Below are 16,100 nucleotides of genomic sequence, written 5' to 3' on the forward strand. Positions count from 1 at the left end.
CTTTGGTGACTGATAATGCTGCTAATATGTCGGTGGCTGCAAAACTTGTTGGCTTTCAGCATCACTTGGGCTGTTACGCACACACTCTGAATTTAGCTGCTCAAAAGGGATTGAAAATTAACAGTGTGTCACGACTGCTAGTCCAAATAAGAAGAATTGTGTCTTTTTTTTCATCGCAGTACAACTGCAGCGGCTGCACTGAAAGAGTGTTTTCAGCACTGCAGGGGACATTTTAACAGCCCAGCGTGCAAGCTTGGACTGATTGATAATAATTGCAATATTTTGTCAGTTCAAAAACACGTATTGCAATATATTGCGATATATTGCTAACTTGTGCCAGAATTATTATCAATCACCAGCTTATCACCAAAACCAACTTAATTAAATTAACATAACCTTTCTATTGTATGTTTAAAGCATATTTATTGCTCAGTGAACAGTTAAACTATGTAACAAACTATGTAACATAACACACTTGTTCATAAAAAACTAATTTAACTTTACTTCATGTTTTTCTTAAGAAATATTAGCATGTACACTTTGTCCGAGTCCAAGCTTGCACGCTGGGCTGTTAAAATGTCCCCTGCAGTGCTGAAAACACTCTTTCAGTGCAGCCGCTGCAGTTGTACTGTGATGAAAAAAAGACACAATTCTTCTTATTTGGCCTAGCAGTCGTGACACACTGTTAATTTTCAATCCCTTTTGAGCAGCTAAATTCAGAGTGTGTGCGTAACAGCCCAAGTGATGCTGAAAGCCAACAAGTTTTGCAGCCACCGACATATTAGCAGCATTATCAGTCACCAAAGCGGAACACTCTGGCAAACCCCACTCATTGATAGCATCTTTCAAAACATTGGCAATGTTTTCTCCTGTATGGCTTAGAGGAAGTTCCCGTGTTAAGAGAACATATTTATGAATTTGCCAGTCAGCTGAAATGTGTGTTGATGCAATGGTTACATACAATTCAGTAGCTCGACTGGTCCAACCATCGGTGGTTAAGGCCACCGATGAGGCTTTGGACAACTGCAATGTTACATCTGCTTTAACTTGATCATACATATCTGAGATTGCCGTTTCACTAAAATAAGTACGAGATGGAATGGTGTACCTGGGATCTAAGGTCTGAACAAGTGCACGGAATCCTTCATTTGACACAACACTAAACGGACGAAGGTCTTTGACAATGAACATTGCAATTTTGTCAGAAATGTTTTTTGATCTTTCAGACGAAGGTCGATATTGGTCAAGTTTGTGGCACACTTCAACAAGTGTTGGCTGTCCTAACATGCGTCGTGGTGCTTCGTCCCATTGTTTACCTTTTCCATCAGATTTAGTGTCGCTCTAAGTGAGAAAACAAATTTGATGTTCCCCCACTATATTTTACACCATCCTTACACCTGTTGCAATATCCGATTCTTTCTTCGATTTCGTTCGTTCCCCTCTTCCTTTTCAAACGAAAATACGGCCAAACAACACTTTTTCCCTTCGAATTGTCAATAAACTCAAACTCTGCGTCTGTTTCGTCTGCCATTTTGAGAACCATTATTAAAGCCGACAAGAAGAATAATAACCCGAAAGAGAATTCGGGCTAGATTGCACTTAATTTTTGTTGATAATATCATCAATTTACATTTGTATTGTGTAATGAATTGTTTTGTTGTTGTTTTTTCCGTATTTTCACAGCTTCATCTGAAATTGTACAGTACATGTATGACACGCGGAAGCATATCGTGAGGACTGCAATCACGGACTCTAGACAAGACAATAAACGCTCCGTGCTCCCATCAGGGGTGTGATTTTTCCGCGGATCCGCGGATTTCCGCGGTTCGGGTTGTCCCGGATGTCACTTCTGAGATTTGCGTAAATTCGTTTTAAAAAATGTGGGGGAGAGGGGCTACCACCGATTCCGCGGACGTATTTCATAAGCGGCCTGAAATATCCGCGGCCCGCGAAATCTCTACGCATTATACACTGGTAGATTCTGCCTAAGCATTTTTAAAACGAGCCATATAATTGGCTGTCGTTTCCCAATCTTCCAATTAAAATCGTGTTCTTAAAATGAGCTCTGTGATTTGTTTGCAAATGGCGCCGTTGTGAAGAGAAAATTAAGATTATTGAAATAACAAATAGCAATCGAATAAACGACTGACATCACCTAGTCTGATAGGAATAATGAAATGTGTTTGTCAAAAAAAGACCACGTTTTAGATACAAGCAACACATATTTTGTTAAGAAATGTGCCCACTGAATTTGTGTCACGGAAACCAGTGTTTGCAAATTGGAGTTTAGTCTACTCGAGAAGTAAAACAATTTAGAAGAGTATCGTTCGAACATGGAAATAGACAAACATGATTTGATTTTTATATGTCTGTGGGTCTGTGTATAATCAGATTCATATGCATATTCTGCTTTATTATGTTTGTCACGCTGTTCAGTTAACTGAAATAGCTTTGAACTGAGTGAAGATGTGAAATGCAAGATAATGAAAGGTAAACAAATTAAATATATTAAGTTAACTCAGTTAATACATCATTAACACCAGAAGAACACTTAAGTGTGTTTGTTTATATTTAGTCTATTAACTGTAATTCAATACATTGAAAAACTCCTGCTATTGATCACACTAAATACTTACTTAACAGTTTACTTTGCATCCTCAGTATGTTAAATGTGAAGTTTAACAGGTTTTTATAAAGAAATATTGTTATGAAGTTCAAAAAGTTGTTTATTTTAATGTCTGTTTTTATGTTTGTCATTTCGTTATGCGCGCCATTTGCGTAGTCAAAATCAGTCAACAGAATTTTCCTCCCCTCTGACTTTGCCTCAATCACACCCCTGTCCCATGTAACGAAGCTAATCCGTACAAAAGACTTTTTTAAATGCTACTTTTACGTAACATATTTTTACTTACCACCGATTTGTTTTGTTTACCGTGTTATCGGTATTTTAGAAGTTTTTTCCGGACGAAATGCGGCTTCTTTTTTTAGAATTTTCGTACCGGTATGATGAAAATCATTTCGCGATACGATATGCAGTTTGCGTATTGCGATATATACCGATATACCGGTATATTGTTGCAGCACTAATATATAGTATCTAGTACAGACTCGGCCCATGCTAACAATCCTCTATTTCCCACAGCCAACCAGTGCGCCAGGCATGATGGGTATGATGCAGCCTAATCAAGCCATGCAGCAAAATCAGGTACTGGAAGCTTTCACGTAGGAAATAACATTCTTTTTCTCTTTTTGTTTTCTTTTTAATACATTGATATTACTGATGTCTATTGGTACTTATGTGTAAAGAGCGATATGTTGCTTCATGGCGTGTGTCTTCAAATTAGTATGACAATTTTTGCATGATTATTGATTATTAAAGGTTAGCAAATGAAGACGTTTGGGTTGTTAATACTAATACTAATGTTGTGTTTATTCTTGCAAAAAAATGGTCATCAGGTCAAATATAAGAAAACTCTTTTCAACTTTAGATTCCATATTTATGACACAATTTTCATGAAACTTGCTTTGAATGTTAACCTTTACAATATCAAAGCCGATTGTGAATATGATTTATGCATGTCCACACATTAGTTCACAAAGTGAAATCTTTTATAAAACTTGTTACCACTCTAGAGGTCATAGTTATGACTCGATCTCGATGAAAGATGGTCCGAATGTGTATCTTTACAATGCATAAGCCAAGTTTGCATCGAGTTTATGAGCAGGAAAAATTATGTTGCTAGGTTTAATCTTAGAAAACCCACATTACCTAACTAGAAGCCACATTAACGATTTAATCATGATGAAACATGGGCAGAATGATTATAATTATGATATCTAGACCACGTTTGAATCTGTATTAGGTGGGGTGTACCTTAAACTCAGGTTGGCACCATAGGGCCATCATTGTCCTTTTGAGCTCCACTGGCCAGAGGCCAGCGGGGCTTATGTCATGGTTCTGTGTCCGTCGTGCGTCCGTCCGTGCGTTAACTTTTTCTTTAAACATCTTCTCCTAAACTACTGGTCCAATTCTGATGAAATTTCTCAGGAATGTTCCTGCGGTGAACCTCTTTCAAATTTTTTCAAATTATGCCCCTGGGGTCAAATTTGACCCTGCACCGGGGGGTCAAAAAATTGAAAATTTGCTTTTGTGAAAACTTTAAAAATCTTCTCGTCCATAACCATTGGGCCTAGTGCTACCAAATTTGGTATGTAGAGACATCTTATAGTCCTCTACCAAGTTTCTTCAAATTAGGTCCCTGGGGTCAAATTTGACCCTGCCCTGGGGGGTCAGAAAATTAAAAATTTGCTTATATAAGGCCTATTTTGTGAAAACTTTAAAAATCTTCTCGTCCATAACCATTGGGTCTAGGGCTACAAAATTTGGTATGTAGTGACATCTTATAGTCCTCTACCAAGTTTGTTCAAATTAAGCCACTGGGGTCAAATTTGACCCTGCCCCGGGGGGTCAAAAAATTGAAAATTTGCTTATATAAGGCCTTTTTTGTGAAAACTTTAAAAATCTTCTGTCCATAACCGTATTGCATAGGGCTTCCAAATTTGGTATGTAATGACATCTAATAGTCCTCTACCAAGTTTGTTCAAATTAAGCCCCTCGGATCAAATTTGACCGTTCCCCTGGGGTCACAAAATTGAACATATGCTTATATTGGGCCCATTTTGTGCAAACTTTAAAAATCTTCTTGTCCATAACCATTGGGCCTATTTCTACCAAATTAGGTATTTAGTGACATCTAATAGTTCTCTACTTAGTTTGTTCAAATTATGCCTCTGAGGACAAATTTGACCCTGCCCTGGGGGTCACAAAAATGAACATATGCTTAAATAAGGCCTATTTTGTGCAAACTTTAAAAATCTTCTTGTTCATAATTATAGAGCCTAGGGCTACTAAATTTGGTGTGTAGTGAAATCAAATAGTCCTCTACCAAATTTGTTCAAATTATTCCCCTGGGCTCTAATTTGACCCTGCCCCGAGGGTCACAAAACTGAACATATGACGTTTACCAGGGGAGATTACTGCGGCCGTGTGGCTGTGACCACCAACAACAACAACAACATCTTGTAAACATGAGATAAAACCCTGCCATTAAGTGCCATTTTAGATCAGATGGTGACTGCTTACAAAGGAATTGAAGTAAGAAAAAGTGTTATGAATGGTTTTCTTATAAACTGAAAAAAGTCTGGTTTTATTTATATATGTCAAAAGTTAACATATATCCGGATAAAAATATTTCGGATGACATGTTAATTGCATGTCTTTTTTGTAGTGTTTAAACCAGTTTAATAATATCTTATTGATTTTAAAAACACAACTTCCATGAACATAATTATTTCAAGAAAAGTCAATATATGATACTGCATGGTAAACTCAAACTTTGTATCCAAGAGAAGGTGTTGGAATTAATGAAGTGCAATGTTCTTACATATCATATATGCTGCTTTTTAATAACTAATGATTCATTGTTCCATTTGTGAATCGTGACTCATGAATTGTGGATATGATTGTCAATTGCTCAACGATCCATATAAAATTCTGACCATTTTATAATTTTCTTTAAATAAGTTATGAATTGATCTTAGAAGTCAAATGTATTACTTAATTAAATACATTTATAAATATAAACAAATAATCTTTAGATTATCATAATATTCTCAGGCCTGTTGGTCTTAGGGATGTGTGGGTTGTTAATTATATTTTGAGATGATTCTTTACAAAGAAAGATGCTACTATTGTATTTGTTATAAATGTGTGGAAAGCTCTAAGAAGGAACCAGAGATTATTAACCCTTTACCAAACACTAACAGGATTTTATGGGTTTGTAGCTGACAACTTTATGAATAATTGTGATAAAAGGAGAAATTGCTCAAGATGAGCAATTTCTCCTTTTATCACAATTATTTCTACCCTACCTGATCATTTCTTTCATATTCCATTGCAATTTAATTGTCGTCTGCAACCTCTTTCAAATTGGGAAAGTCCCGAATGTGTCGTTTGGTAAAGGGTTAAGGCATTTTGATTCCTATGGGTCTTGTGAATCTGTTTCAAATCAAATGTGTAGATTTGATCTTCTGCATCTAAAAATATGCGAAATAGAAAGAACGACAATATCTTTTGGAGAGATAAATGTACCTACGTTATAAGCAAAGGACCTGTGCAACAATTCTCGGGCTTTTTAGTCTGTTTAGTTAACACGGTAGTAACTTTTTCCATATACATGTATAAAAAAGCTCACCCTTCCAACTTTTAAGCGCCCAGTGGGACGAGGGATAGAAAGAGAAAGTCACATGCTTGAGTACATTTCAACTCATGCGCATTGCACGTTTTTTTCGCATAAAAAACAGTGGAGCGATACAGGGCCATCATGGCCCTCTTGTGTTAAAATTATATTGACCATCATGGTCCTCTTGTCAAAAAATCTGTAAGTAGTGCATTTTGTTCATGTTAAATGCTTCATTTAATGAAAATTGTGGGGTTTTATATGTAAATATATAACTTTACAGCATTTGTTCTGGATAAACACTTGTTAAATTTAGCTGCTTGTTAATATTCAATGTTGTGTATCATTTTTACCAGTTCATGTATGGCTATGTAAGTAATACCAGTTTTATAATGATTTTTGTTTGACTCTTTCTCAGTTTCGTTTTTTGGCTGACCTTTTCAGCACAGAGTTCTAACTGCGCTACTCACCTCTATGTTGGCATCCATTGTATGCTTTAGTCAAAGTTAGCATGCAACCACTGCATATCTCTGCATTTACAATTAAGACTTTACATATGTCTTTGGGATGAAACTCCACATCTGTCTTCAAGATCACTACATATATCACTGTATATCAGGTCATGGACACAAAATGTTCATGATTGTTTCAAAGCGGAAAAATAGTCCAGCATGCTGACTTAAAGACAGCTCTTGTTTCTTTGCAGTGTAGTGTTTTGTTTTGGCTGTTTATATAACACTTGCTTCAGTTGTTTTGAAAGTGTTCATGCTCTAACTTACTTCTCCATGCATAACATTATTGCACATAATTTTGATAGTGGTTATGAGAAAACCCTCTTGACATAAGCATTGGAAAATGTTAAAAACAAATTAAGTTTTATAGAATTGACATTCACATTTAATTAAAGATTTTTTCGTTTATGTTTGATTTGGAGTAATGATCATAAATTATATGTTTTTGTTTAAGCATGATGTTGTGTTATGTATGGGCCTCTTGTAACGAGTGTTAAAATTAAACCATTTCCCTTTTAGATAAGTTTTTTGACGCATTTGTTGTCCCTTAGAAAGTTACACTTAATTAAATGCCTTTCTTACTTAATTCAAGTTTTAAAGGCTTCATTTCCAACCCTTAGTTACTGATGAGCAGCAAACATGATAAAACTTGAACAGACTGGGAGTTACTCGCAGACTGTTCTGGTTTTATGTTGAGTGCACATTTTCACTTTGCTTCTAAGTGGGAAAGGGTTAACACATGTCAGACTACACTTTCAGAAAGATATTAAGTAGAGGTTATTAAATAATGGGTATTTGTGAAGTTTTTATTTGGGACTTCTTAACATAATTGTCTTTCATCATTGAGTTACTGATGAATAGGCTATTTGAACATGTTTACTTTCGACAGTACATGTATAATCGAACATCACTGTGTACTCAATAAGGCTTTTTACACTCTTTACATTTTTATTCTTCTATGTTTTGGGAGACATAAAGCTTTGCAATTGTGCGTCAGTCGATGTTGAAGAGTTTTGGCAGAATTTTGGCTCTTTACCTGTTTTCGCCCCTTACAGACTATCCATGTATTGTCCAAATGTGTTGTGTTTTCAACTCTACTAAAACTTCTGGTTTGATGTTAAGTTAATATTTCCCTAAGTACTAAAGTGCTTTAGTGATTACATCAATGAAAACGTGATGAAGCAGCAGTGTATTGCAAACTATGAGCACTCAAATACAGGTAGATAGAGTTTCTCCAGCTATAGCAGAGACATTTCTTTTATCTAGACGGAGCTTTTGTTCACAATGGTAGTGACTCTACTATCCCTATAGTTGAAAAGCAGGTGTAAGATTCTAATCTCTTATACTATGTGTCCTGAAAATCTTTCAAGCTATTCGGCAAAGTGTATGATATTGCTTTTAAGACCGTTTGTACTTGTGTGTTTTTTTTGCGTAATCTATGCTGATATTCACAAATCTACTTAGGGAAATATTAACTTAAGTTGTCTTTTCATTCAAAGTTCATATAAAACTTTCTGTCATTTTTTTATTACTTAAACTATACAGTTATAATGATCATATAAATACTGTCCGTATTTAATCAATTTTATGACACAATACCTTAACATAAAGTAGTCGGAGCCAGGAAGTTAATACATTAAACACTGATTAAACTTCCTAAAGTATTTCCTAGGATGCCTTGTGAATGCATTTATACTAAACTCTGCACTATACTCTCTTACAACTTAGACACAGTGTGATCATGCACGTTGTTGTGTTTTTCGCACCATTTTTGGGGAATGTGGCTGGGTCTCTTTGGATTGGGAAAATTCCCATCGTTTTGACTAAAATTGGGATAATGTTTTTTTTAAAATGTTTTGTGTTGTTGTTATGCTAACAAATGCTTCAAAATTAAGAATTTAAGTGTTTTCAATATTTATTTACATAGGTTCAACTTATAGAGCTGGATTGGAACTAAATATTGAGATTTAAAAAATAATTTGGGAAACTTTCATTTGAGAATTAGAAGGTCCCATTTGGAAAAAAAAAATTTTCCATTGGGGGTGGAGCCAAATAAAGGCCCCAAATTTTAAGGGGAAAAACACACTGATATGCATTCTTTTCCATTCAGTAGGCCACTTATGTGAGCTCTGTCTCTCCTGCGCTGTCCAGTAACACTAACACTTACAGCTGATGCGTTTATTTCTCAATACCGTACTTTCTTGGGCCCATGTTCACAAAGCATCTCATGTCAAATTTGATCTTTGTACCTATTTGAGATTTTTGAACCTATTCGAGATCTTTTTACCTATTTGAACTTAGTTTGACAGGGGAGTATTTGAGTCACTCTGTCTTACAGTCAGTCCGCATAACATGTAAGTTATAGAGCAAACAACTTTTACATTTCTTTAGAAATATTTTAAACTTTAAATGCATCCTCAGCTGAGGTGTAGATTTGCAGGACACTTTTCATCTAAGTATTTTGCTTGGGTATACATGACACTTGTCAATCCTTTGCATTATTCCTTTAAAAGTTTTTGCGCAAAAATACAATTCTTCTGATAAACAAGTTTAAGAAATTTCAACATAATATTCACATGTTAAATAAGTAATAAGTAGAATTAATTAAAATTTGCACTGAAGAGGATTTAATTTATTAGTCACTCAAACAAAAAATTAAGATGCTTGTTGAACATTCTTTGACTTAATAATGAAGAACAGAACAAGACTTGACATGTAAATTGTGTTTTTTCAGACTTGTAAATATTTGGAAGTTTATTGTTAATGTAAGCAGATGTAATTCCAAAAGGTAAAAATCAAAGATTTCATTTTACTCTAATCTTAGAATGTAAGAGTTTAAAGAATATTACTTATAAGAATTTTTTGCGTGAGTGTGTACAACATTTTGTATAAAGTGGCCAATTGTAATTACTTGCCCTCTAGGAAAAGCCAGTGAGTATTATAAATATTGATGCATTTATATGCACTAAATATGTTGTCTTTGTCCACTGGTAGCACTGATAAAAAGAATAATAGGGAAGTGCTGGATAAAGAAATCCTAATCTTTGGGAGGCTAAGAAATGATTTATCAACCTTTTTTGTACAATAGTTTGAGGAAATACATGTACACACCATAATAAAAATGTCATGATAGTGGTGCTAGCTGTATTTAACAGTGTGGGTATATGGCTCAGTTTATCCAACAGGATCAGTTTGCATAAAACCTTTAACGGCCAATTAAGGTAACAGTCTGTTAACTTCAGACTCAAATACAATGAATTTTAAAGAAATGTTATTGTCAAACATTTTCGAAGTACTATAGAAAACAATTTATTTTTACAATTAACACATATCATAAAGGGATAACAATTGATTAACCCATTTATGCCTAGCATCTAGAAAAAAGGCCATGGCAAACAGCGTAGACCCAAATGAGACACCGCATGATGAGGCATCTCATCTGGGTCTGCGCTGTTTGCTTAAAGGAATTTCTGTAAGAAATATTCTAAATATAGAAATAAATATACTAGACATCCCTAATTTTGGAAATAAATTGATCCAATTTAGAAGGATGGGAGAGTCCACTAGGCATAAATGGGTTAACATAAATAACTTTAACAAAAATTAAAGGCTGTTAGCTCATTTAATTTTTGTAAAGCCAGCTTCATGATGGAATAAATAGAGGATATTTGTTGGTTTCGGTAGCATATCGAATTTAATTCACGAGTGATCATAGAAATTTATATTTTCACGAGTGGCGTAGCCACGAGTGAAAATATTTTTTTCTATGATCACGAGTGAATTAAATTCGATATGCTACCGAAACCAACAAATTTTCTTTTTATTTTATGCTTATTTTTGTAGTTTTGTTAATTTTCCGAATTTGCCTCATTAAGTTTCCCCGTGGGGTGCCTCAATTTTTAGAACGCACAAAGAACTTACTACACAAGAAAATAGTTCACATCTGTAAAAAGTGTATTACTATTAAAATCAATGTTTTATTCAACATATATCTTTTTCATACTTTATACATTCAATATTATTACAAACAATAGTTTAATTTAAATTATTATGAAATTAATAGTGTTGCATATACTGGCGTAGTAATTTGTGTATTCAACTGATCTCAAAGTTACGAAAGTGCTCGCCATGTTGAACAACACTTTTACGACTTGCTGGATTAATAACACATAACTGGATTAAACTAGGAACGCAAACATATTTCAACAGTGTTTTTGTGCTAAATGGTTTCGATATCAATCACTGTCACTCTCTGCAATAAGACGGATTCGCTTGTAGTGTCGCTGTACAGGGGAATCTGCGGTTACCGCCGGTGTACGGGATGGAGATTGCCTCTGGTGATTGACTACGTTCTGTGTCTGGGAAAGGCCCATGTAAGATTCAGAGTTGTGAAAATTAAATGTTACATTGCCCTGGAAATGTGAGTTGACAAAAAATCCTCGGGCCATCGGAAAATCACTTGATGCAGGTGTGGCTGACGCAGTGGCAGTGGCTGTGCGGTTGTGCTTTTCAACTGACTGGTTTGAATGAGAAAGTATTTTTGAAATATTTTTTGACTGTTCCTTGTTCAAACTGCTGTAATTATTTAAGCTGTTAATATTTCTTTGCCCTGAAATCTGTATTATTTGATGAGCAGGAACATTCTCGTCATTCAGCTTCTGAATCAAGTGCTTTCTTGCACTGAAAAAAGTTTATTTCTATGGTAAAAATAAAATCGATATTCAACGGTACACATGACATATTACATAAGATATAAGTTGTAATTGTTATGTGTGCTCTTGAAACACTTCAATAAATACATGGTGGTCTGTCAAGTACTGGATGTAATGGAACCGGAAAGTAGAGGAATAGTACTAGTCGAGTACAGGAGATTTTATGAATTAAAATTTTGAGTGTTGTAGCATGTAAATTGGACAAACAACACCTACTTAATAAATGGGAGGTAAGTGATTTTTATTATATATTTTAGTCTTGTTATGAAAGTAGTGTATATAATATGGGGTTTTGACCTGTATGGGGTGATTCTTGGCTCTTGAATACCAGCATCTGTTTTCATCTCGGTCATTATGCTGTATAGCTTGTTTATTCCCATGGCAGACTTCCTGAACCAGCATTGCTGTGTCTTGTTGCCAGGAGTTAAGAAGAAGGGGCTGTCTTCTGTCATCATGTCAACAGGGCGTTTGTCGGCATATAGCTTGTAGAGATGCACCGGATCTCTGTCAGGTTGTTCGGGAACTGCATATGCCCGTGGCTTGACTTTCCTATGAATAGTTAAAATGTGTGTTGCATTAAATGTTTTGTTTAAATTAAATACTATTCCAACAAAAGTGAAGTCTACTGTATATTAATAATACAAATAAGAATTATATTGTAAAAAAAGGTCTATAAATTCACTTGTGATAATAGAAAATATATATTTTCAATTGTGGCTTCGCCACTCGTAAAAATAATAATTTCTATGATCACTCGTGAAATAAAATCAATATTCTACCTTAACCAACACATATCCTCCATGTTTGTATTATTTTTACTAAAGAAAAATTCCATTTAAATATTTTATAAACAGTACCAGTTTTTATATAAATAAAAAATTATCAATTCAGATTTGTGTACAAATATATTAAAGTAGGAAAATCACCTTATATCCCTAGGAATTTCACCAGTACGGGTTTTTGTCTGACGCTCAGTGTCGAAGGTGATGAATTCTTCACCAGTTTCAAAATCGATTCCAAGGCTGACATCACCCCAGCATAGGGTGTGAATTTCCTTGCCGGTTCTCATCCCAAAATGGGTTGTACATATAAGCCACAGTGAGTGTAATAGAGCTCTTGGGCTTGATTCTCCCAGAGTTTTAGCTGCGTACATAGCTTCAATATGTTCATTTGTTAATGCCTGGGCTTGATGCGGTTTATTTCCATAACCTTCTTTTTTCAGAGCTTTTTGTTTACTTTTTAATACTTCCCTCACTTTGGCAAATTCAGGGTCATTTATCAAAGAGTGCTTGTAGTTCATGTGCCTTAAATGCCTGTCGATTGAGCTTAAAAATGCCCTCAAAGATGTGGGTTCATACTCTGATCCATCTTTTTTAGTCACACCCAACAAAAACTCGCAGACCAGAGGGTTCAATTCATGAGGAGGTATATTTTCAATATTTCTTGCCTCATTTTTGTGACTTTTTAGGAAAGTTTTGAAAAGTCTGATGTCATTGTCGGTTTTCTTTTTTGTATTTAAATTTTCGTTTTCAAGCAGAAAGCTATCCACACTTACAGATCTGAAATTCCTTGTTGGTGTTGATGTTGGGTTTTGTTCTTTTTCTTCCTGTGTTGATGCTGTTACCAGTGGATGTGGGGCTGATGTTGCTGCTCCTGCTGTTGGTGCTGCTGATGTTATTTCTTGTGATTTTGAAGCGCTGTCATCATCTTGTTCATTCATTTCATTAAAAAGTCATCAAAGTCAAAGATATTTGAGAAAAGAAGATTTATTTCATTGTTTTCCAATTCATCCATTGTTGTTAAAGAGTTAAGCAGCAGACGAAATAATTATGTTTAAGGGAGGTAAATGTGTGTTTCAGGTTCAAGTAGACTAGTCTCCCTTGAATGAAAATTGCAATTGAGGCTCACCATGGGGTTATTGGGGAAGTAGTTCCAGTATCTAACTGAAACAGTGAAAAATAACGATATTTTTCACTGTTATGTTTCACTGTTTGAAACAGTGAAATACCACTTTTATTTCACTGATATTTCTCTATAAACCACCGGAAAGCATAAAATAAATTCATATATTTCATGCTTACATTTCAGAATGCTGGTAAGAACACATGGGCGACAGACGCTGGCAAGGTGAATATCAGCCTGGATGCACTGAGTCCAGCAGGAAAGTTCCAGCAGCAGAACAAGCCCAGCATGAATCAGCTGTCCGGCCAGAAACCTGGTAAGATAGTGCTAGGGCATGTGCATTTCCCCCAAATTTGGAATCCGATTATTATGAATTGAGTCTGTCAGAGAAATTCTAGTAGCAGAACAAACCCTCGATAAATCAGCTGTCCAGCCAGAAACCTGGTAAGATAGTGCTAGGGCATGTTCCCAGCAACTTTGGAATCGGATGATTATGAATTGAGTCTGTCAGAGAAATTCTAGTAGCAGAACATGAATCAGCTGTCTGGTCAGAAACCTGGTAAGATAGCCCTAGGGTGTGTGTGGTAGTATTTGATTAATCAATCAGTTTAAAAAAAAGAATTTAGGTGAACACATAAAGGACCCTGACATGTTTCCAAAATCAACTGACTGATTACTAAACAGCAAATCTTCAGATGGTACTTGGGGATTTCATATACCTGTTATCGTCTCTTTCAACTGTTAACATTTAAACATTCTGGTTTCAGGCATGGCTCCTGCTGCTGGGCAGCCCATGATGGGGAACCTTATGACTGGCATGGCCAACATGAACATGGCAGGACAACCACAGATGATGAGTGGAGGTAGGCAACACAGCAATTAAGATGCTTAAATCTACAAACATACACTTCTCGTTCATAGAAATCTGCAAAATCTATCAGGATTTCTTGCATATATGCCGCTATGCCCTTTTTGCTTTCAACTTTTTTCTCTCATATTTTATGCTGTATGTTTTACATTTCCTATGCATGAAGAGTTATAAAGTAGGCTTTGATTGAGAATCATTAATTCTAAACCATTTTTAGCTCATCTATTTTTTGAAAAAAAATTATGAGCTATTGTCATCACCTTGGCGTCGGCGTTGGCGTCCGGTTAAGTTTTGCGTTTAGGTCCACTTTTCTCAGAAAGTATCAATGCTATTGCATTCAAACTTGGTACACTTACTTACTATCATGAGGGGACTGGGCAGGCAAAGTTAGATAACTCTGGCGTGCATTTTGACAGAATTATGTGCCCTTTTTATACTTAGAAAATTGAAAATTTTGGTTAAGTTTTGCGTTTAGGTCCACTTTTCTCAGTGAGTATCAATGCTATTGCATTCAAACTTGTTACACTTACTTACTATCATGAGGGGACTGGGCAGGCAAAGTTAGATAACTCTGGCATGCATTTTGACAGAATTATATGCCCTTTTTATACTTAGAAAATTGAAAATTTTGGTCAAGTTTTGTGTTTAGGTCCATTTTATTCCTTAAGCATCAAAGCTATTGCTTTCATACTTGCAACACTTACTTACTTTCATAAGGGGACTGTGCAGGCAAAGTAATGTAACTCTGACTGGCATTTTGACAGAATTATTTGCCCTTTTTATACTTAGAAAATTGAAAATTTGATTAAATTTTGTGTTTAGGTCCACTTTATTCCTACAGTATCAAAGCTATTGCTTTCATACTTGCAACACTTATTAACTATCATAAGGGGACCGTGCAGGCAAAGTTATGTAACTCTGACTGGCATTTGGACGGAATTATGGGCCCTTTATACTTAGAAAATTGAAAGATTTATGTTTTGCTCCACTTTACCCCTAAAGTATCATAGATATTGCTTTCATACTTGGAACACTCAAAAACTATCATAAGGGTACAGTAAAAGGACAAGTTGCATAACTCTGGTTGTCATTGTTACGGAATTATGGCCCTTTTTGACTTAGTAACTTTAATATATGGTTAAATTTTGTGTTTCAATCCACTTAACTTCTTAAGTATCAAGGCTATTGCTTTCAAACTTCAAATACTTTCATGCTATCATGAGGTTACTGTACCTGGCAAGTTGAATTTTACCTTGACCTTTGAATGACCTTGACTCTCAAGGTCAAATTATTAAATTTTGCTAAAATTGCCATAACTTCTTTATTTATGATTAGATTTGATTGATATTTTGACGAAACTACTCTTACCTGACATACCACAATAGACTCCACCCAAACCGTCCCCCGTGCCCTCCCCCCCCCTCCCCCCACCTCCCCCCTCCCCCCCCACCTCCCCCCTCCCCCCCCCCTATTTTTTTTTTTTTTTTTTTTAAGATCATCTCACAAATGACCACCACACCCTCACACTATACCCCCACCCCACTCCCCCCAATTTTTTTTTTTATTTTTTTATTTTTTTTTGTTTTTTTTAAGATCATCTCACAAATGTAATAAATGTCCACAACCCCACACTATACACCCCTCTTCACTCCACCCCTCCCTCCTTTGTGATTGAAAATGAGAGTCCCTTCACCTTTAAAAAGAAAATAGATGAGCGGTCTGCACCCGCAAGGCGGTGCTCTTGTTAATTTCTTGCACCAGCGAAAGGTAAGGGGGGGGGGCATCTTTTATGATGTAATTTTTTTTCTGAGTGTTGACAAATTGAGACCTAGGTGTTAATTAAGCTATCATGTAATCAGAACTTATT

At 35.6% G+C, this 16,100-nt stretch overlaps 2 protein-coding genes across 4 annotated transcripts in view; one reads left to right on the forward strand and one right to left on the reverse strand.

Moving 5' to 3' along the window:
- Positions 1–16,100, forward strand: part of LOC127840832 (clathrin interactor 1-like) — a 41,790-nt gene that overhangs the window by 20,087 nt on the left and 5,603 nt on the right. For 2 of the 3 annotated variants that reach the window (XM_052369257.1, XM_052369259.1), the window contains 4 exons: positions 3,143–3,205; positions 6,596–6,610; positions 13,552–13,681; positions 14,133–14,228. In XM_052369257.1, the coding sequence (XP_052225217.1) occupies positions 3,143–3,205; positions 6,596–6,610; positions 13,552–13,681; positions 14,133–14,228 (304 nt within the window). The remainder of the gene's footprint in view (positions 1–3,142; positions 3,206–6,595; positions 6,611–13,551; positions 13,682–14,132; positions 14,229–16,100) is intronic. The other variant, XM_052369258.1, reaches the window with a different exon arrangement.
- On the reverse strand, positions 11,530–13,188 carry LOC127840833 (uncharacterized protein KIAA1958-like). The gene is made up of 2 exons (XM_052369260.1): positions 12,390–13,188; positions 11,530–12,012 (listed from the first exon to the last, which is right to left on the reverse strand). The coding sequence occupies exons 1-2, from the start codon at positions 13,181–13,183 to the stop codon at positions 11,676–11,678; spliced, it is 1,131 nt and encodes a 376-aa protein (XP_052225220.1). The 5' UTR covers positions 13,184–13,188; the 3' UTR covers positions 11,530–11,675.

This window comes from Dreissena polymorpha, chromosome 8, assembly GCF_020536995.1.
Source record: "Dreissena polymorpha isolate Duluth1 chromosome 8, UMN_Dpol_1.0, whole genome shotgun sequence".
Lineage (NCBI taxonomy): Eukaryota > Metazoa > Mollusca > Bivalvia > Myida > Dreissenidae > Dreissena > Dreissena polymorpha.